This window comes from Ictalurus furcatus, chromosome 2 (assembly GCF_023375685.1).
Source record: "Ictalurus furcatus strain D&B chromosome 2, Billie_1.0, whole genome shotgun sequence".
Classification (NCBI taxonomy): domain Eukaryota; kingdom Metazoa; phylum Chordata; class Actinopteri; order Siluriformes; family Ictaluridae; genus Ictalurus; species Ictalurus furcatus.
Window position 1 is genome coordinate 25,961,560 of NC_071256.1, and position 22,138 is coordinate 25,983,697.

Below are 22,138 nucleotides of genomic sequence, written 5' to 3' on the forward strand. Positions count from 1 at the left end.
CCGTGATTTCCTCTATCCCAAAAAGTCTCTTTCTTTCTGTCATATTGTTAACTCTGCCCTTCTCCCCTTTTTGGGTTTTTCAGTGCAGCACCATTTGGCCAGTATGCAGGAGAGGAAGATTAAACATGAGAGCGATGGCGTGCAGTTTCCTTACCATGGTTAGACCACATTACCCTCATCTTTACTGCTCTACACCACTCACAACCTGAATCCAAAGTGACTGTTCTTCTGTCTCAATGTTTCTCCTCCTCTTTGTGTCTCTTTCTTTCTGGTTACATCTCTCTCTCTCTCTCTCTCTCTCTCTCTCTCTCTCTCTCTCTCTCTCTGTATTTTTTATACTATACCCTGTCCCTCCCTGTCCTTTTCTACTGCTTATTATTAAAAATGTTGTTGTTGTTTTTTTTCAGTGCCTATCATGTCAACAAAGTCATAGCAAACTTGCATAGGAATTTCATACGTAATTAGGATTCCTGTGTTGTGATTAGTCTTATTGGACTAAACCTGGTTCAGATATTCAATAAGCTTCAGTACGAATCCAGTGTTTCTCTGTTTGCTTCGTCCATTACTACTTCTCTAGGTTAGAGCTTAAAGATTGGGTCAGTGACTTTTAAAGCAGAATGCTATTATACATTTGGTACACTTCTCCTCAAACTCTGGCAGCTTCAATAAAATAACTGCTTAGAAGAAAAACTCCGGTTTCTGTGGCACCCCAGGTTCTGTAAACGAGACAAAATCACAAATGACAAGGAATGTCTCTAATTTCCTGCTAATCAAGTTGCCTGGCAGAAAATTCCTCCTCTTGCACTAACATTTAGGACTCGTAGCCTAGTCATGTGTTTTGAGGCAAGCCTTTCCAAAGAAAACTAAAGGCAGGGGCTGTATTTGGTTTCAAAGCGTCTAGCACCGTATATGGCTATACATTATACATGTGGAGAAAGCTCAAACTAACTAGGAGTGGCCTCCTGCATACTGTATATCTTATCACTCTATATATCTGTATTTTTAAAAATATATGTATTTTATAAACCTTCAGTGGCAAGTGCAGGAATAGAAAAACCCTATGACTTCGATAAATAGCCAGCATATTACTGTCCACATTTAAATAATAAACCTAATATTTGAATAGCTGGAATGGTTCTTAATAAATCTGTACTGAGAGGGACCATGGAATTTATTTTTTATAGTTAAAGCGGTCAGTGTTTACAAGTTAGTTAGTTTAGTTGTTAGTTTGAATGAAGAAAATAGTGGTGGTATAATACTGCTGCAGGTTATCGCTCATGGCGTTTGTAGCTGTTTGTGTTTATAAATTAGAAAAGTGTAGAAAATCATACCGATCAATTGGAAAGTTCACTGCTTAGTCTGTCTATTCATTATTCAATTCTAATTCTTGTTTATGTAAGTGTCAGCGATTGTGTAATAGTAGAATACCAGCTGTCAGCTTTGAAAAATGATGTTGAAGTGTGCTACAAATGGCTGTTTTCAACCCCTACACAGCGGAACGTCAGAGTTATCACATCAGAGTTATGAAAGGCCTTTTTAGGAAGTAGGGTGTAGTCACGATCACTTTGGACCACAGAAGGTTATTTTCTAGTACATTCATGAGTACTAAAAGTTTATCCATGTTTACTACAAATACCAATGTATAGTTGGATAGAACTGTCAAATACACTTACAGTTTACTTTTCATGTACTAGTACTAGCATGTCAACTTGGAAAGAAATACCCAGATAGTAAATAAAAAAGCAGCAAATTTTAATCATACTGGTCTACCGAGCGTTGAAAAATTCACAGTTCCAACATAGTCCCCCTATGCTGTTATAATAACGTCCACTCTTCTGGGAAGGCTTTCCACTAGATTTTGGAGCATGGCTATGGGAATTTGCCCATTCAGCCACAAGAGCATTAGTGAGGTCAGGCACTAATGTCGGTTGAGAAGGCCTGGCATGCAGTTGGCGTTCCAGTTTGTCCCAAAAGTGTTCAGTGGGGTTGAGGTCTGTGCAGGCCACTCGAGTTCTTTCACACGAACCATAGCAAACCATGTCATAATGGACTGCACTTTATGCACAGTGGTATTGTCATGCTGGAACAGTTTTCCACTAAAAGAGAATTCTTAATGCTACAGCATGCAAAGACATCCTATACAATTGTGCGCTTCCAACTTTGTGGCAACAGTTTGGGGAAAACCCACATATGGTTTTTTACATTAGAGTGTCGACAGGATGTTACGTTATAAATATTAAACATTATAAATACTAATAAATGTTCAACTGTAAATATTAAACATTTTAAATTGGGGTGCCACAGTTGGACCGTTAAGGTGAGAGGGGTTTTAGGTTGGTAATACTGATTACCTTTTGTGATCGTTGGGTGTAGTAAATCGGCATTGAATCTGGCCCAGAGATCCTCTAGGACACAGGATCCCAAATCTGGTCCGAGATTACCCCCTGTCCTGCACAATTTGTAGGGTACTCCAGGACTAGGGTTGGGAACTGGTGCTATAGGGTCATCCAGGCATAAGTAAACTTGAAACAAGTACATGGGTATCATATAAAATATCAAACTTTAAGTATAGTCTGTTGTCCAAAAGTCTGAGACCACATTGTAAATCTGGGATTGTTTTTTTAGCTTTAAAATGTTGAAAAATTTTAAACAAAGAAAGGAAATGTCCAATATTCAAGTCTCTGCCCTATTTCGAAGTTATTATTTACACTTAAGCAAATGTGTGATATTGACTATGTTAACTCATTTATACAAAAGATCAGAGTTTTATTCCTTCCACTGAAGCTAATGTTCAGATGACATTATGGTGGATTTTAGCTAATATGGATCATCATATGGTTTTACCAAATGTCGAGTGCACATTGTCATTGAAGCAAAAGTGGGAAATCCAAAATACTATACATAATATAAGATATAAAGATATATCAACTTTTCACTCAAGTTGTTGCTGATAATATATAGTAATTTGTAATAAACAATGTTAGGTTAAATTAGAAGTAAATGCAAAATCGAAGCATTTTCACTAGTGGTCTCAGACGTTTGGACCCCACTATATGTAGCAAATAATATTTGAATTTCACAAGGGGGCCTCTAATGACCTCAGTGTAATATTCAGTGTTTTAATTGGTGGAATTGTAATAAATCCCCTGATTAGTTGCTGTAACTCGTAATCTGTCTTCTGATTAGCTGATGGATGTTGTGAATAATCTGAATACAGAGCAGTGTTATCGATTGGTATGTAAGAAGCAGCACTATAGCACTGGATTTAACAGTGAATCAAAGGCAAATAATGTGTTCCATTAGAAAACCCTGGTTCTCAAACATGACAAGAATGCTGAAGTGTGAGTTTGTGTTGCATTTACAAATGAGCGTTCCGTTAGCTTGTCCGAAAGGTTCTAAAGACTTCTCACAGCTGGTAACATTTACTTCTCCCTCTATTTGCACCATAATTATTAATAGGGCTTAATTACCATAATGCACAAGTGCACTGACAGATACTTATGCCTGTGTGTGTTTTGTGTGTTTAACTAAATGATACTTTAGCTAGTGGGTTACTGAAGCCCTACCTTGAGACCTAGCGCCTGTAAACTCATGCTCACACGCATACAACCCCAAATAAACAAACAAGCGCAAAATACACTCAGGTGTTCCCTCTAATAAGGCTATAGGCTTTATATCTTCAAAATATGCCACACACACACACACATACACACGTACAATCTGGAGATAAGCAGCACTCTGGTCCAGATGGTGCCTCCATGTGTCAACAGCTATGGGAGCTACTGTGTTACAGAAGACATCTGTTAGCGCAGTGATGATGGTAGCGGTGCTGATTGGGAGGTGGGAGGTGGGGGGGGGTGTTTTGTGTGTTTGTGAGCGTGAGTGACGCTCTGCTACGCTCCAAAGGTGATTCAGTACCTGAATGAGGCAATGTTGTTCATCATTAGGGCTGGCTCTTTGTGCGGTGTGCAGTGTAAGGGCTTCCTTAACATTCAGCTCATTTTACTTATCCCTCGCCTGTTCCTTCAGCACTCCTGCATCGCTCGGCCTGTTCCGCGTGTACTGTCCGTCCCACACCTAGCGATTGAGCCATGGTAGGAGAACATACTTTGGTCATGTGCAGTTGCAACAGTGTGTGGATGGTTTTTGTGTGTGTTCATGTGAATTTGTTTCATCTGTGTGTGTGTGTCTTTGTGTGTGTCAGGACAAAACTTGGTGTTGTATAAGTGTTCTAGTTTCACGTGTGCCATTGTGTGACAGCTCAAGGTTTGTCTGCCGGCCAGCTTGTTAGTGTGGCGAGACTGGAGGGTCATGGGAGCATTTGATTGGCTGCCAGTCTGCTGATGCATTATGCCAGGAACTGGACAGAGAAAGAGAAATAACAAATGAAACAGACACACAAACACACACACACACACACACACACACACACATCCAGTCACATATGTGTAGACAGGAAAGGGGAGATCATAGAAACTTCTGTCAGCTTTAACTCCAAAGCCTTTTATTTGGCGTCTGTTTCCGGCCACTGACAGAGACGCATATGTTAGCGGATTAATTAATTCACCATCATGGAAACAGTCACAAATTTTGAATTGTATGGACATTCATTCATTCATTTATTTATTTATTTGCCGTATATGAAATACACGAAGCTACATTTAAAATTCTTAAACAAGACTTCAGAAGGAATTTAATTGTAATTTTAAAAAAAATAATAATATAATTATTTAATAATATTAAATCATACTTTAATTATAATATTTTAATAATAGGGGTTTTTTTCGCAATTAATTAAGCACAATTGGCTACCATTGAGATATTATTTATGTTGCATGCATTTGGTGCATAAGGACTCACAAGCTTTTCTGCCTAAAGTAACATACAGTACTGTGCAAAAGTTTTAGGCACCCTATTTATTTATTTTCTTTTAGTATAAAACTTTGTTATAGGTTTTTATTTTATGATTTCTACATTATCGAGTCAGTACAAACACATTTTAGATTCCAAACATTAGTTTTCCAGAATAATATTAAATGTTACAGAAAAATGTTTATATGTCATTAAAGAAAGCAGCTTATTACGTAAGTCTCCAGAAGAACTGTGACTGGTTCTGCAAGATGCTCAATAAAACGTACAGCTCATTTCCTTATAAAACTGAAGAAAGTGTACCTGAGAATACTCTTTTTTTTTTCTTTTTTTTTTTTTTTTTAAGCAAAGGGTCTTCAAACTAAATAGTGATTTTGTTTCATTTATTACTGTTTATTACTGCACTTTACAGTATTTTTTTAATGTAGAAACATTTAATTTCTTTGAAGGCATCTTTGCTATACAGCATTTCTTTGCATGCACCTAAGACTTCTGCACAGTACCATATGTTAAATTACATACTTAAAGTCTAGTATCATATTTCATCATATTTATGACGTATTCTAATATCATATTTCATGATATGAATTATCTAATTAGATTAACACACAATTATTGTGACTGAGGTGCAGACTCACTATTATAAAGAGATTTGTTAATTAAAGGAATGTAGAATTATAATGTATTGTAATGTACATTATAATACAATGTGTTATATGATTTCAATATTGGGTATTAGGGGAAAAATAAGCACAAACATTTTAGCCATGTCATGCAGCTCAATTCTTAAACATTACTGCTTCATCAGTTATACTGTAGCATGTCTATTGTCTGTATGTTTAGTGTAGTAGATGTGTCTTTTTGGATACAAAGTAAAGAACTTTAAAGAAACACCTCACACTTGAGCATCAAGTGGAAAGTGGATATGTAACGGCGCTGTGTGCGATCAAAGTGGATTAAAATAGAATGTAATATGAGTCAGATCATTTATTAGTAGTCCATGTCGCCTGCTTCTCAGCCCATATTATGACTTTTAAAATCTCTCCTAAAATTTGTGTGCAAGTCTGTGTTTGTGGCTTTGCTTGTCTACCTCTCTCTCTCTCTCTCTCTCTCTCTCTCTCTCTCTCTCTCGATCATACACTCCTCATTCTAATAAAACATGAGATGGTGATGGTTTTTCTGTCACTTTTCACATCCTGATCTTGTATAATACTCAGGACCCTGGATTGTGCGAGCGCAAGATTACAGCATGTAAACAGTTTACCTGATGACTGGTTATTGCTCTTTTGGGACGATCTTTGAGCTCCCCAATCTCTGAATCTTAGGTATCGATTACCTCATAGATGGATAGAGAGAAAGAGAGAGAAATAGCGAGCGAGAGATAGGAGAGCAAAGGCTGTATTTAGGTTTCACAGTAATGTAATGTGGCTAATTCGTACAGGTCTAGGAAAATTTGCCCATCATTCTGCCACTGCATGAAACCCCAGAATCTTAAATTGTGTGTTTGGATTACTGTATATCAAATTAATTTCCTTCAAAAGTAGCCACAAGTCTTGATCATAAAACAGACTCATTTTTTATTTCCTCAGCCCTGACACATTTGGCTGTGTTTCTGGGTCACTCGGTAAGCCCAGTGTATACTTAGCTCACTCGATTGCGCCAAACTTTGGATAAGCTCATCGGCCTGAGCTCAGGCCCTGTGGCTTTCAGGCCGACGTTTATAGAAACGGGAGGACACTTTAATGTACCGTTATATACTAGGGGCACATGTCATCGCCTCCTCTCTCCCTCCATTTCTCACACTTCCTCCCTCATTATTCGCACGTCCCTCGCTCCCCTCCTGTCTTCCTCTTCGTCTGGCGCCAAGTTGCAGACTCAGGCTGCCGGCTCAGGCCGCACTCAGAGTACAGCATGTTCGGAAAGAACAGTGTGTCAACTCTGCAAAGACTTATAAAAGAGATGGGTCTCGTTCTGGAAAGTGGGAAGGAGAGTTTCTTCGTGTACTTTGTATTCGTACACCTTATTTTGTTCACCTTTATGTTGATATGAACTCTTTACGTATTTGGACAGATGGTGAATTACTACAGTGGTTTGCTTTTACAGCTCCGCTGCTGACCTGTCACATAAACGTCACCTAGACGAATGCCACTGCGAACGCCTAAATGTCTAAGGATGTCGTGTAGCTGCATCCTCTTCTAGATTCTAGATGCCGCTTAAAATATTCAGTCCATCTTTCTGTAAGTCCAAGTTTAATTTAATTATGATGTTTTGGCCAGATGAGAAAATAAACAGGGATTCAAAATAAGAGCAAATGGTATTGGTTATTAGAGGTATGAGTGGAGAAATCCAACATCTGTTCTGTCCACACTGATTAGAGTTCACCCTAAAACAGTTTTACTCCTTTTTTTTTACCACACTGTAACTTACAGGGCCTGTTCTACTCGTTTAACTCCTAAACTAGTCGACTACAAAATATCAACAGGTCGGAATGCAATTAGGCGACAATATCCAGATGTTGTAAAACTGACATGTATTGCATGTAGCATTGCATTAGGACAAAGAGAAGACAGAGCAGAGACACCACTTAAGTATAAGGCAGGGAGGAAAAAACAATTCCAGTGGATAATAAAGTCAGTTTCATCCCAGTTCTTTTTCCTTTACCTTTAAGAAATCGTTTTTACATTTACAAATGTAAAAATAAAAAGGCAGAATCTCTGCTTGTGATAGTACAGTTGCAGAGCAGAGGAGGGAGGAGATGCAATGAGAGAGAGAAGGATGGAGAGAGCACGAATGCAAAGAGAGAATGTAACCGAAAGAAAAGCCCGACCAAGCACCAGTGGAGAGGAAGTGTGTGTTATAGATAAGGCTCCAAGAGGGAGCTTGCGAGAACTTTATATGTATCTTTAGTGAAACAACTTCCATGAACAGGTTTCAAAATCATTTTCGGTCCCATTTGTATTATATCTGGAGATTCAGTGTTGAGTGTCACTTTGAGAGTTTGTAATATTTCTTGTTTTGGGGAACAGTATTTGCCTGTCAAATTGTTAACCTTTCATACCAGCTAATGTTGCATATTTCCTGATGGAAAGAGATGTACAATCATGTACACACTAAAGTGACCGTGCTCTTTTGCATTCAGCTACAAAGGTACATTTTATTTCCTCATTTTATTTTTTTCATCCTCATCATCCATTCTCATTGGGAGCTGAGCAACACTAAGGGTTAAACTCTAGAATCGCCCATGGCATCTTTGTAGGAGTGTCATTACGGAGTAGAGAGACATACAGACAGACAGATCAAACTAAATGGAGTCTAACAGGACCTGCCACCATGCCCTCCACCCAGCTATTTTTCTTGTTGCCAGTCCTCCCTCTCCCATCCGTTTTTCTTCCCCCACTGTTGCTACAAATGAGGTGATTTTTTTTCTCCTCCTAAAGCATACAGATCAAGTCAAGGTCCGAACGCAGAGCCTGTTTCATTAAAACCTCCTATCTCTCTTCTGCCATTCTGTTGATCCCGTTTTTTTGCCAGGACTCTCGTCGCCTGGTTCTCTTAAGAAGCCGGGGAAATTCGATTTCAGCGCTCTGTCCGGCCAGACGAGGTCTGCCCGCATGCCGTTCACCCACCACCCACTGCCCATGCTGGCAGGAGTGAGACCAGGTGAGAACTCAGAGCCCCTAAACACCCACCCACCCCCAACACCACCCACCTCCACCCTCCCGCTTCCCCCAGTCTCCCTTCACAAAGGCCTCACATACAGTGCTGGGCACCTTTGGTTTGGCCAAAGAGGTGAGGCTGTGTTTTGCCCTGTTGGGTTGCGGTTGGGTTTGGAGATTTGTGTGTGGGATCTCTCCTACCTTGCCCACTGTTGGGTTCCTCCCTCACCTTCTTCTTGAGTTTTTTTTTTTTTTAATGGCTGGTCTGTCTGTCTGTCAGTCTGTTTGTGGTGGGACACTCTCAGTGGTTGGACTTTGTTTCTGTCTGGTCTGGAGGTACAGCACTTCACTTTCCTCATTCAGATCCATGCTCTGAGCTTCTCAAACAATTGGTTCACTATTTTAATGTCTTATTTCAACTGATATGATGGGGTCTTTTTTTATTATTATTATCTGAAATTAATGTTATTATTGATTATTCAGGTCGGGTGGTGTTTTTATTTTTTACTTCAAACCAACCAAAAACTCAATATGGCATTCCTTTTATAGTGGTTTTTTTTTTTTTTTTAAACCTGCTAATTATGCGATTAAACATTTCATTCAATACTAACCAAATACATGCAGTCAAACTACAACTTTCCATTTAAAAGAATCAATACTGCTCATTCCTTTACATTTGTTATAATGGAGTCTGTCCTACTACTGTAAAATGGGAACATTTTTGTGAATTATTTCTGGACTTTAAAGGAAAGAAAATATTTGACCATTTTTTTTCTCTCTCTCTCTCTCTCTTTCTCTCTGAGTCCCAGTGAATTTTACAGAATAGAAGAAACATGCATTTGTGTGCCCTTTTTCTACATTGTACTCAGTCTTAATCTTAGCAAGTGGTTTTGCAGACACAGCGATTTTGCACTGAAAACCTGTAATCTTCCCTGTCACCGTGGCAGTCTTTCTGAATCATCTCTCTGCCTGTGTTTGTCTTGCTTCATTTTGTTTCTCACATGTTATGTGGCTAGATCTGGTGCAGGCCTTATGCTTCGTCCCCTCTTTGTATGGTGGCCATGCGTTGTTTTTGTGTACCCCGACTGTGTTTCGGGCTGCCGTTGCCCTGTGGCCCAGGCTCTGGAGTATGTGGCACTCTCACCAGTGCGCTTGGCCTCTGCCCAGTCCCTAATGGGATTAAAGGAGGGAGAAAGAAAGACGGCGAGACAAGGGGAGAGAAGCAGGCGATTGTGGGGGGATGAGCGAAGCAGGGCATTGGCTGCTCTTGTCTGGGGGAGCCGAGCGCTTGGCAGGCTTACTCAGGCAGCTGGAGGGACTGTTGGGATGGGCACAGGGAGGCTGGCACGCCATGAGATGAGGGCGAGAGTTCATCCCAGTCATACCAATCAAGATGAAGGAAGACTCAGCATTAGCGTAAAGAAAGGAATAGCATGGTTTTAATTTCCACTCCCCTGAAAGAGTGCTTTCCAAGCTAGGTTACTCCTTAACATGAAAAAAAGACAAAAGATTACAAATCACAAATCATCTTAAACTGTGTAGAAAATTTCAGTGTCAGCCACTGTAAAACCACTGAAATTTCAGCTTTTATATGAACTATCAGTACCTATGATTTTGAATTTGGTGTATACAAGTGTGAATGTGTTCATGTATGTAGTACCACCACCTCCCACTGACTCATACTACATTAGGTCACAGTTGTCATCTATGAATCAATTTGTATCACATGTCACTCGTGCATTTGGAATCAGAGGGCTTTCCACATTTATTTCAGTTAGCAAATAAGTTTACCTGTGTACCTAACACTAATTCTCTGTCTCTGTCGTTCTCTTTCGATGTGTCTCTGTGCAGGGAGCCCCCGTGCCTCAGCCTCATCTCTGCACTTTCCCTCTCCCTCCATCATCCAGCAGTCGAGCCCTTACTTCACTCACCCCACCATCCGCTACCACCACCACCCGGGGCAGGACCCACTCAAAGAGTTTGTGCAGTTTGTGTGTGCTGATGGACCAGGCCAAGCTGGAGGTCAGGTAAGACTCCCACAAAGCCGCCATACGCAAATATGTTTGTCAGATATATAGATAATATGAGATAAATGGGTAATTTTTTTTATTACACATTAATTTGCATTGAATTGAAAGTTATTGAATTGAAATTGACCTTACAGATTAATAGCTGTTCAAGTTCTGTGGGACAGTTTCTCTCTGTTTCTCTCAGTGATTTAATTCACAGGTAGATTAATAATTAAGTGAAGCATGAAAGTAAAATAATGATGTAATGATTCATTTTACTGGACAGGAGGTGTTATTACATGGACCGAAAAGTTAAAGGTATATATTAAAAGCCAGTTTAATGTATTAACACCCAATGGAATTTACCAACTCAGTATAAATTACTAATTTGAGGCTCCATACAAAGAAATATTTTCCTACATCTTGATGTAAACGGTTAAATAAATCTGGTCTTGTTATTCAGTAATTTTTTTGTTTGCTTTTGTCCAAATAGTGTAGACTTTTTTTTTTAAACAAGCCTGCTAATTTTTGTTGTTGATCACCACCAGTATGTTTTCTTCCTATTAAAGACATCGGTTTGTCATAGAAATTGTAATGGAAATCAGTTTGCATTACGCTTCCTTACTTCACCACTTTTTAAAGCATAATTTAAGGATCTTCACACATAACTGTGTATACTTTATGAATGTACATTTAATTGGTGAGCAAAAGAGAAGGCCAGTCTTTTATTAACTCTGCGAGAGCTTCCTGTATTGTCTTCTCATGCGTTTTTGTCCGGTTTGCAAACTAAGATTAAAAGGCAAGCCTTTAATCCTCACTATCTTTCTGTTATGTGCCATGTGCTCTTATCAATGCTTTGTACATTTCTTTCTTAGTTTCTTCAATAAATCCTCATCTGCACCTCAATCAGCAGCAGACTCCATATATTTCATTCCAACATTTATTCCTCCTTCTGTTCTGCTTTTTCCATTCGCTTTGATGTTTGATGTAGTTAGTATTTTCTCTCTTGCGTATTTGAGTTGACTTCATTATTATGGATCTCATCATCCTTGTGCCCCTGTGTTTTGTGTTGAAAAGCCCTCCATCTCGGTCGCTCCTTCACTGCTCCAGTGTCCGTGCCTGTGGTGAATCTATGATTTGGACACACACAGACATACAAAAACATAAAAGCCTCCATACCCAAAGTCGACGCACATTCGCCATCCTTTTGGTTGTTCCCCCTTTTCAACACCTCACCACTTTCAGCCACGCCTATCCCACATCTTTGTTTGGAAAGAACCAGCGTTGTCTTGCCGTATGGTCTTTGGTCTTGTCGTCTTATGGGGTGTCGGACGGCATCCACACTCCTCACCCTGTGTGTGTTGTCTGCAGCCGAACGGGAGCGGCCAGAGCAAAATGCCCGGCTCCTTCTTGCTGCCTCCGCCACCCCCTGTGGCGCGTCCAGTGCCCCTCCCTATGCCCGACTCTAAACCCAGCAGCATGCCCCTTGATGGCGGACTCACCTCGCCCACATCTCCGTGTAAGTGATCCCCTCCGCGCCATTCTCAATAAAACCAAGGACCAAATTTGGACCGTCCAGTCTGTGACCCCAAAATAACCCATAAAAAAGCCCAAATGTCGCCCAACACACCATCCCTCTGTTTATTTCAACTCTTACTCTGGCCCAATGCATCTTAAATTACTGTTTCATTCGCTATCCTTTACGGTAATATTGGATGACTAAAGCTAGAAGCTCATCCCACTCTCTGACGTCTTTTTAACAAAATTCGTTGAACACAATATGGCTTCACATTGATTCTCAGTGCTAGAATTAGTTCAACCCAGCAAAGGTCAAAACACACAATTCTGTCTTTGGACACCTTTATTTATTTATTTTTTTCTAAGTTTCAGTACTCCTCTGCAACTCCATCATAGCTGCTCTTAGGTGGCCTGGTTTTTATCTGGCCCAGGCAGCTAATTACAACAGTGTTGTCCTGTTTACTTTTTGTGGTGAACAGATACAAATACAATCAATGAAGGGTACAAATTTAGGGCAGTTAATGTGGACTCAAATCACCTTCTTCATTTGCCTTTACACTGCCATATCAATCACACAGATTGGTGAAATAAATGAATCCATCTATTGCACTTATGACTTTTACGTTGACTTGCTTTGAGTTCCATTTGGTTGAGTTTTAGTCGCGGATTAGTTTGTTGTTTTGGGATTATGGAGATGTGATCGGCCAACTCCAGTGCTGATCCAAGGTCAGTGGTGAAATACTGCATAGCTGTGTTATTTTGAGCTAGTCCAAGAAGAACAGCTTATCTTTGATCAGTACAGGAGGGCTGTTCTAAAGAAGGCATATGGGGCATGATGGTATTGGCATCTTCAAGTTGATAACCCACCACAGAGGGGGCACTGGACGGAGCACTTTTGTCTTTTTTATGTTTTGTTTTTGTGTTTCTTACTTTTGTTCATAACTCCTGTTCTAGTTTTACTGTTGTCAGTGTCCTGAAGTCTGTCATCTGTTTACATCGAACTAACCCTTAACAATGCTTTCAATTCACAAACCTATAGCAACATACGTGAAGTCCTGATAATACCCTTAAAGGTACATCTCACTGGTTACCTGCTTTTTTTGTGTAAAACTTGTCCACCTTGCAAGGTGCATCTGATGTCATCATTAACTATTTTATTCAGGAGTTTTTACTAACATATGGTAAATGGACAGCCTCACCAACTCTGCGTCTTTTGTCACTAGTTGGACGCTTCGTTTTAGGAAGTACAGTGGGATATACCTTTAAATAACCCAGACCAACTATGGGTCCATTGAGGCATGTATTCATGTTTCATCTCTACTGAAAATGACCTTTACTAACAGTATATTATACTAACAGCAACAATTTCGCAATAGCTTGGTTGCATAACTACACATCATTTGCAACTAAATAAAGAAAACAAACGTATCTAACATATATTTATGGCTGTTAGATAAGGTTAGCTGATGAATATTTGCCTCATTCAGACATCTGGTGATTTCTCTGTTAATGAACCATTTTGTGCTATGGAGTCCATCAATTTCAAACTGCCCTAAATTTGATACTGACCTTCACTTGCCTACTGAGATTTTCTTGGAATCTACATGTACAAAGATATTATCTCTCTATTATCGTCTACTGTGATAGTATAGATGTTACAGCAGGGTGGTATTTTCCTGATTCATGCAGAAATGAGAAAGATTCAGGAAAATAATCAAATACATCCGTAGGAAATCCCCCACCCCCGCTCAGCAACAAAAAATTACATATGATCATCTGTCAAAGGGAAATTCAATAAATGCTGATTTGTTTCTCTCTTCCTCTAGCATACTCCACGCCAGGCTCCACAACTCCCAACAGGTTTGTCAGCATCGGATCACGGGACAACAACTTTCTAAATATCCCCCAGCAGACACAAGTTAGTACAAAAACGTGCAATTTTTCTCTATTTTAAGAATCTCTATGTAGAAAAGAAAATCATTTTGCAGTCAAATCTGTACAGCAGGGGCCCAGTGTACAAGTACTAATTACCTAGAGACAAGAACATTGACAGAGTCTCATCTCTGTACTCTCTGTGTGTCCGTGTGGTCTCTCCATTGCTTCTCTTGCTCTTTATTACTCTCACTTTCTCTCCCACATACAATAAGCAGTGCGGTATGTTTATCTGGCCCATCTGGAGCAGTTCTCAGTGGGAGAGGAGCAGTGGAGGTTGATTTGAGCGTTACGAGTGGGCAGCCTCCTCCATAAGCCGCTGCACTTTACTCATTACTGTGTAAACCACACCCGCCTCGGGCTGGCTTCACAACACATGGCAACCATCTGAAGCTTTGCAGCTCCATCTCTCCAACGCTCTCACTCACTCTGTCTCTCCCACTCTTAGTCTTCCTTTCACTTTTCACTCCACCCCATTAACCCCTTTTTTGGCTGATCCAGTCCTCTGGGTACGTCTTTCATGCGCTGCCTCTTTTTTCAGCTGACTCTAACTCAGGGTTTGACCAGCCTCCATTTTGTTCCCTTTGGTTTCTGATCAATTTACACAAAAAGGAAAAAGAAAACCAGAAACACAGTAGAACAGTAGAAAAAAAAAGTCAGTAAAATTCCTGCACAAAGACCTAGTGTAAAAAGACTTCCTGGAGTAACTTAACTCCAAGTACAAGAGCTGAAAATTGGGTTCGAGGAGCTCCCTTGTGGCCAAACAAGAGGCCTGCATTCACCCTGTCCCAAGAAAGAATGTGAAAGAGGAGAGAGGGTGAGAGTTTCAGCATGACCCCGCAAACTGAGAAGCCACGTCCTGACTGTCTGGTTACCCGCAGCAACCAGACATGATGTCATAGCCAGATGAACTTGAACTTGAGAGGTGGCAAGTGGAGGGGGTCAAAGTCAAAAGAGGGGCTAAGAAACAGGGTGCTAACTCCTGCCAAGGATTACACAGAGCGCGATAGGGCAGAGGGAGGGAGGAGCAGAGCACACAGGGAAAGAGTCGAGGCGATACCCAGAGCAGGGGGAGGAGGAAGGAGTGTTTGTGATGGGATGGCCTTTGTGTGTTTGGCTGTTTGGGGAGACTCAAGCAAAACACAAGCCGCTCCCCTGGAGGCAAAGTGCTTCCAAGACTTGACTTCCAGAATGTTCTCAAGCCACTTCAGCTCTCTTTTATACGCCGGCCTGTAGAAACCAAATCTCGCACTGCTGCTCATCGCCAGTCAGCTCTCATGCACAATACAAACAGCCTATAAGTTTTGCTGTGATGTAGAATTTTCTAGTCCTACAAAGTGCACCATGACAATCTCATCAATCGAAGTTTGTATATTGATGCTTAAGGGTCAGATTACATGTATCTGCTCCAGCAGGTAATTAAATGGTTATGGTATAGAGATAAACCACAATGATAATGCTGTTGAGGGGAGAAGTTCAGAGTTCTTCACACTCCTCCTAAAGGAGGACAGGGACAGGGTGGGGAGAGACGGTTTAACTTGCTTAGCAATGCAAGTGGGACATCTAGTGGACAAACTCAAAAATTCAGCACAGAATATTAGCAAAGCTTCTGTTTTTAGAACTGTGTTGATGTATTTTTTTTATGTGTCTTCTAAAACCTGTTTTCTCTTTTTGTTTCAGTCTTGGTTCCTCTGACAAAACCTACCTGCCAACAAGCAATTAAAATCCTGTCACTAGAATCTGGAATCAGGAAATAAAAAAATCCCACCTAAAATTGCCCTCTGACCCTGTTGGCCCAAAAGAACAACAAAGGAAACCAGCAAATCTTCTTATCATTTGGAATCTTCTGATCTTGTCGACTTACGGCAATGACCCCCTCCCCCTTTTTTAATAAGAGGATCACATGACATTTTGAAGGAGGACATGGAGTCTCTCAAAAACCACAGAAATGACAACAACAAAAAGCAGAAACACAAAAGAACAACCCGAGGAGGAAAAAAATATGAATCTGTTACTTATATTGTGCAATGGCTGAGGACATCAACAATGGTGAGGTTTTAATTTAAAAAAAAAAAAAGTAAGCATAGTTTTAGAAATTCTTGGGACATCAAATAATCGAGATGTTAACCATCCTGACATCTAGCATGGAGTTGAAGCTAAAGCCAGCTAATCGTCCCTTCTGACACCATTTGTAGTTCAGTGTAGACATTGGTCTCGATGTGCCCATTCCTTTAACAGCCAGCTTAACAACAATGACTAATCGAAAACACAATCAAGCAAAATAAAAGCTAAAGTATTGCACTAGAACAAGAAAAGTACGGAAAATAAAACACTACTCTCGTGTCCGCTATTGAAAATAGGATCGACAGAGAAAAAAAATAAATGTTTGCACACAATCTTTTGACGTAAACGTTTAAGTGGACATCACACACTAAAGTTAATGTTGGATATAAGTCAACAGTCATAGAGGACAGTCCCTCATTTTAGGCTGATGTAGGAAAACACGCTACGATCTAGACAAAAACTACCTTTGGAGTCTGTCCAAACAAAAAAATCTAATTCAGGCCTTATTCTCGCCCTTAGTGCCAATTGAATGCTGACTGTAATCCCTTTGGGTAATGCCAACCCTAATACACATAATAACACACACACACTTAAATTCACTGCCATGTCTCTGAGCTGCTACTTAAAAATGCTCACTTTAAAAAAAAAAAAAAAAAAAAAAGCCTTACTGTCTCTCGAGACATTCTAGGACATCGATTTATATTAAAGTTTATTATGTTGTCGTTAGGTGTATTGAAGGGCACACTAGGTCCCATGAAAGAAAAGCCTTCCTCCTATCATCAGCAGTTCAAATCCCAATGATGCCACAGCCGTCCAGGGCCAGGAAGTCCAATAGAGCTACATTGGCCGTGCTCTCTGGGTGGGAGAGATGGAATTACTCTCTCCACTATCAGTGTGACACTGACCAGAAGAAAGCAGTTAGCACTTTCCCCTGTGTGTTTTCAGCTGCCCTGTGGCGTAGCATGAGCAGCATTTCAAGATAGATATGGTGGCTTCATGTGTCTTGGAGGAAGCATGTGATATGAAGCCTTCACCCACTCTGGTTGGTAGCTGTTGATTGACAGGGGAAATCTAGTGCATAGGAATTGGCAAATGTCAAGATTAGGGGAAAATTGGGTAAAAATCCTGCATCCACACCACCACCAAGTCCTGAACATTAGGGTTTAATTTTTATGCAGGATTTGTGATGGAACCAGGGGTGGCAACATCTATATTATCTCTTTCACAGGTTTGACTGACACTGTAAGCAGCCAGTCACATCAACTCTCCACTAACTGTTTGAAACGAACCTTTACAAAAATGTGATGGCTTTTCTTTAGTCCATTGGCTATGTCATGCCCTGAAAATCTCATTGTGGCATGCTGTTCAAAAGAAACTGGTGTACATTAGTGCGCATATAGAAAAGTACATCTGATTGAATAGCTTCAAGGTTCTGAAGTTTGTGACCAGAAAAGTGTACAAAACATAGACACTCTGTCAGCAGGTGGAGCATTGGAGGCTTTAAATGTGTCAGACACCTGGTTCCGTTCACTGCCATTCTCAAGAATGATGAGGTTTTTCCATCAAAACCACTCAGTGGACATCTATTTTAATGGCTGGTAGAGACGCCCTCATCCTCTCTGTACTGTTTACTCTCCCAGACGGCTATGTTCCAAGAACGTAAGGCCGCGCTGTGGAGCAAAAGAGTGTTGTAGTTGTGCTCAGAAGGAGAGGGGTATGTAATGGCCATTTAGAGCAGACGTTTCTTCATCTGCTTTGTTCACATCCTGTTTAGTGATTCAAAAAATTTATTAAAGGCAGAACGCTCAGAGCATGGCCTCAAACTCTCATACACACACACACAGATACACAACTGCACACAACACCTTTCACTGACTGATTTAAAGGGAAGCCTTGGTTTAACGTAGGGCAATCCTAATCTGCCTTTACATAGTCATGCTGAAATTGTCATAAATCCACTTGTTTTAAACATGAATTTAATTTTTATCCACATTATTTGAATCACTGAACTCACAAAATAACTGGACTGCCAGATTCTGTGTCTCACTGCAGGGAAGCGTGGTTGCCGAAAGGCGGCCATGTCATCAGCGTAGTAGAGGACTAGCATTGCTAAATGAGAATTAATGATGGCGATGGACTTTTCTTTTCTAATCAATGGAAGTGCCTCTGTATTCCCATTATGCAATTTGTTAAACATGAATTCAGGTTATTTTCTCACATATAAGCTATAGAGGAAGAAATTTTTATGTCTGGAGCAAAACAAGTGGCAAGTGACAGCTCACTAATTACAGACATCTTTATATATACAGGAGATATCCATATATATTTATATAAACATTTTTTTTGTTCGCGTAATAAGCTCAGTGGCAGTCTAGTTATTTTCTGAAGAATGGCAGCATTACGATTAATAAACGAGTTATTTTTCACTAGTACCAGTCTCAAAACCCAGTTATACACTCAGCATAGGAAAAGCCCAACAAGCAAAGTCCCTGGAAAATAAAAAAATAAGAAAAAAAATAAATAGAAAATGTATTTCTATAGTAAACAGTATCAGTAGTGTTGAGGAGAAAGATGTGGCTTTTGAGTTCTTTTGTGTTTGGATGGGAAGTATTTGTAATTGAAAAATAATGTATGTTGATTGAGCCATGTGCAATGCCTTGGGTAGAGAAACGTGTTTGTCTGTTAGATTGTTAGAGGGTGTGATAGAAGAGGGGGGAAAAAATACCCTTCTGTTCTTGTTTCAAGTCCAAAAGGTCCGGGACTCTAAACTACAGGGCGGAGAGAAAAAAAAAAGTCTTTGTAAGTTTTGGGAGTTTTTTAAAATCTTTCTTTCTTTTTTTTAATAGCCGTTTTTTTTCCTTTTTTTAATGTTTATTTGTAATGATTTGTTCTCAAAACTTGGGAGGGCTGAAGAAACAGTTTTGCAACACATCAAAAAATATATATATCACTAAATGAAACTGGTGCTTTTTATGGAATACAGTACATTCAAACTCTATTATACATAAATAAAAAAAAACAAGTAAGTGTTATCATAACACAAAAATTTTAGGAAAAACATGCATACTCTATTTCTTGTTTAGAATTTAGTAAAGGGGGAGGGGTTCATTTTAGTCAAAAAGGCATTTTTCTCCCAACGGAAGGTGGATAAAATCCAAAAGCGCTGACAAAACACACGCAGTCCTGAGAAGGAAAATCTAAACATGAATTATTGTTTACAGTGTAACGTTGAGACAGAAGAAATTGCACTATGTATTTGGCAGCCATAATTTCACGCTTTACTAACCATGACAGTACATAGTCCGTTCTGTTCAATACATTTTCCTATGAGAAGCAAGTGCATTGTTGGCTTTTGTACACAGAGATTGAAAACAAATCCAAACTGCATGACAAGATCTTCCCTTTTCTTGGGAGATGCTTCCAACCAACATGATCGCCCTTGAAAATTGTCAGTACAGCAGAAACGAGACCTTTTCATTGGTAGCTGTTGTTTATTATTAGATTCCCATCCTACGATAAATACTCGCGCAAGCCGATCTGAACATTATTTTAATAAATAGAGCTGAAAAAGTTACAAAGTGAACCCCACCCCCTCTCCTAAACCAACACCCCCTCCTGGTCCCAATGTAAATTACTCTAAACTCTAAATATTTGTTTTGTGATGTAGTGTTAGACTCAGAGCATCTTCAAGGTTGTCCCTAAAAAAAGTGCCTTTGTTCACAGACTCCATCTTGTAATCCTCAGTGCCCGTCTCAGAAACCCCACCTTTCAACCCGCTTCTATATTCTCTCCTTCTTCAAGCTCTTCAAAGCAGTATATATAGTACTAAAGGAAATCGGTGTGACTTAGTTCCTCTTTTTATTGTTGATGCTAAAATTGAAGAAAAAAAAAAAGACAAAAAAAAAAGTCCTTCCTGTCTTGCTTTTCCTTCCTCTGTACTCCTTTCCTTGTCTTCTGCCTCTCTTGGACACTGGAATAGTCTGTAGTCGCATAACCATCTTCTTTCCTGCCCTTCCCCATTTTCATTGAATGGAGGGGTTTTTAAAAGAAAAAAAAGAAAAAAAAAAAAAGAAAAAACTTTTTGTCTGAGCAGAATGCAGTTAGCTTACATGTTATTCTTGTCTGTATGCTTCACATTGTATACCATACCGATCTCTTCAGCTTCTCCATTGAACAGTTAATGTAAGTGAACAAGTTACACCAGTGGGCTCTGGCGGGATGTCAATCAAAGGGTGTATGAAGGGGAAAAGGTTCCACCATGGAGCAGTTGATCATATTTTAGTGAAGGAAGAAACTGGTTGATGTAGGGAGTCCTCTTAAATGGTGGTGGAAGGAATTTAGGCTGCTGGGTTACAATAGGTTTGTGACTTGTTTTGACTGTATTTATTTGTTTTGTTGTTATTTTTTTTACCAAAATTAATTTTTTATCTTTTTTTTTTGCAATATTGCATATTTAGGTGGCACCAATGCCACACTGAGAATTTTTATACTGTAGATGATGCACCTTTGCAATGGTTATACGAGACCAGCTACTTAAACACTTGGAAGAAAAATGACCTGAAATTACTAAGCACCTTATTACGGAATGGGTTCAGCAATGGATGAGAGACAGATTCAGAAATTTGGAAGAGAACACAAAAAAAGATGCAACCGAGATTCCAGTTTAGTCTGCAATTATGAGCCAAGCCCCTCAGACCAAACTGACAAGCTGCATGCCATCAAACCTGAACTGTAGTGATAATTAAGATGCCTTGAAAATCATTAATGCACCAGCAAAAGAATAATCTCAGGCCTACAAATCACAGCCTGATTGTCGTCCCACATAAATATGCAAACTTTTCCTAAGTACATGAAGCCAGCAACAATATCAGCCATGATTACAAGAGACGAGATTACAAGAGAGAGGGGGGGAAAAAAAAGCCATAGTGTTGTGGACAGAACTCTCCCAGGGCCTTGTCCCTTCCTGGCGCTGACCATCCGTCTTTTAAACTTTTTATGTTTCTTGGTAGAGTGTGTAGGGTGTTGGGATAAGTGATAAGCTTAGAGTAGATCGATTTCCCAGCAGCCTTTGCCCTGGCCCGTAGCTTCTTCACTAACCCTAAAAAGCTATTGCCCTCTTTATAGACATGCCCTCCAGAGCTCATGGTGAAATGCATGTGTTAATTACAATTTCTTTTCCATAATAAGAAAAACAGTTTGAAAAGAGCAGCACCTTTAACTGATTGAATAAAAGGATGTTCTTGACTGTAAAAATGACTTTTATTTTTGACTGGATGCACTTTTTCCTTTTAGTTAAAAATGGCTTCAGAATGGTTGTGTAACTATATCTTCAAACATGTAAGACTTTGTTGGCCAAAATTTCCAGCTTTAATGTAACTGACTTTGAATCCATTAATTCGTTTTCACTAACCATTTTATCTTGCGCAGTGTCATTGTGGATCCAGAACCTATCCTGGGAGCAATGAGCATAAGGCAGGAATACACCCTGGGTGTGACAGACACATGTTCACACTTAGGAGCTGTTTAGAGTTGCCAGTCCACCTAGCAGCATGTTTCCAGAAGATGGGAAGAAACCCTCGTGCATAAGGGAACAACATGCTACTATATGTGCCACGATGCCACCTTAATTAGAGAGTTGTTCTATTTATGACTTTATCTGCACACAGGGTGTCCCAAGTCTTTATACATAGGGGACTATGTTTGCCAGCGTCACGTCGGTTGTTCCTTCGTCACTGCACCTCCATAAAACAAGCCATGCAGAAAACAAACATTACACAAATAATTACTTTTTTCCCTTGTAAACAATTAGCTTGTATTATTTTATACATTTGTTCTCAATCCGCTGTATTTTGCAATGTCTCAAATTCAATATATCACAATATGAATATTTTTGCTCATTTGCATGAAGGGTGTTAATAATTCTGAAGGGCACTGTATATGCTATAGCAAAGCCAGAAACCCATGTGACCATTAATTTACTGCTAGCTCATTTTAAAAACAGTCCACTGTGCAGCGGTGACAGTTTTCCAACAAACTTTACAATTTTGTTTGTTTTATTCAAATTTGGGATTTTCATGTAATGGATAATTG

The 22,138-nt window shown here is 39.7% G+C and overlaps 1 protein-coding gene across 6 annotated transcripts in view; it reads left to right on the top strand.

Annotated features, from left to right (window-relative positions):
* nfixb (nuclear factor I/Xb) overlaps window positions 1–21,301 on the top strand; it is a 154,701-nt gene extending 133,400 nt beyond the window's left edge. For 4 of the 6 annotated variants that reach the window (XM_053611121.1, XM_053611113.1, XM_053611131.1 and 1 more), the window contains 5 exons: window positions 84–158; window positions 8,401–8,529; window positions 10,377–10,552; window positions 13,879–13,970; window positions 15,665–21,301. In XM_053611121.1, coding sequence (XP_053467096.1) covers window positions 84–158; window positions 8,401–8,529; window positions 10,377–10,552; window positions 13,879–13,950 — 452 coding nt within the window. In that variant the 3' untranslated portion in view covers window positions 13,951–13,970; window positions 15,665–21,301. The remainder of the gene's footprint in view (window positions 1–83; window positions 159–8,400; window positions 8,530–10,376; window positions 10,553–13,878; window positions 13,971–15,664) is intronic. The other 2 variants (XM_053611150.1, XM_053611159.1) reach the window with 2 other exon arrangements.
* Window positions 21,302–22,138: the final 837 nt, after the last annotated feature.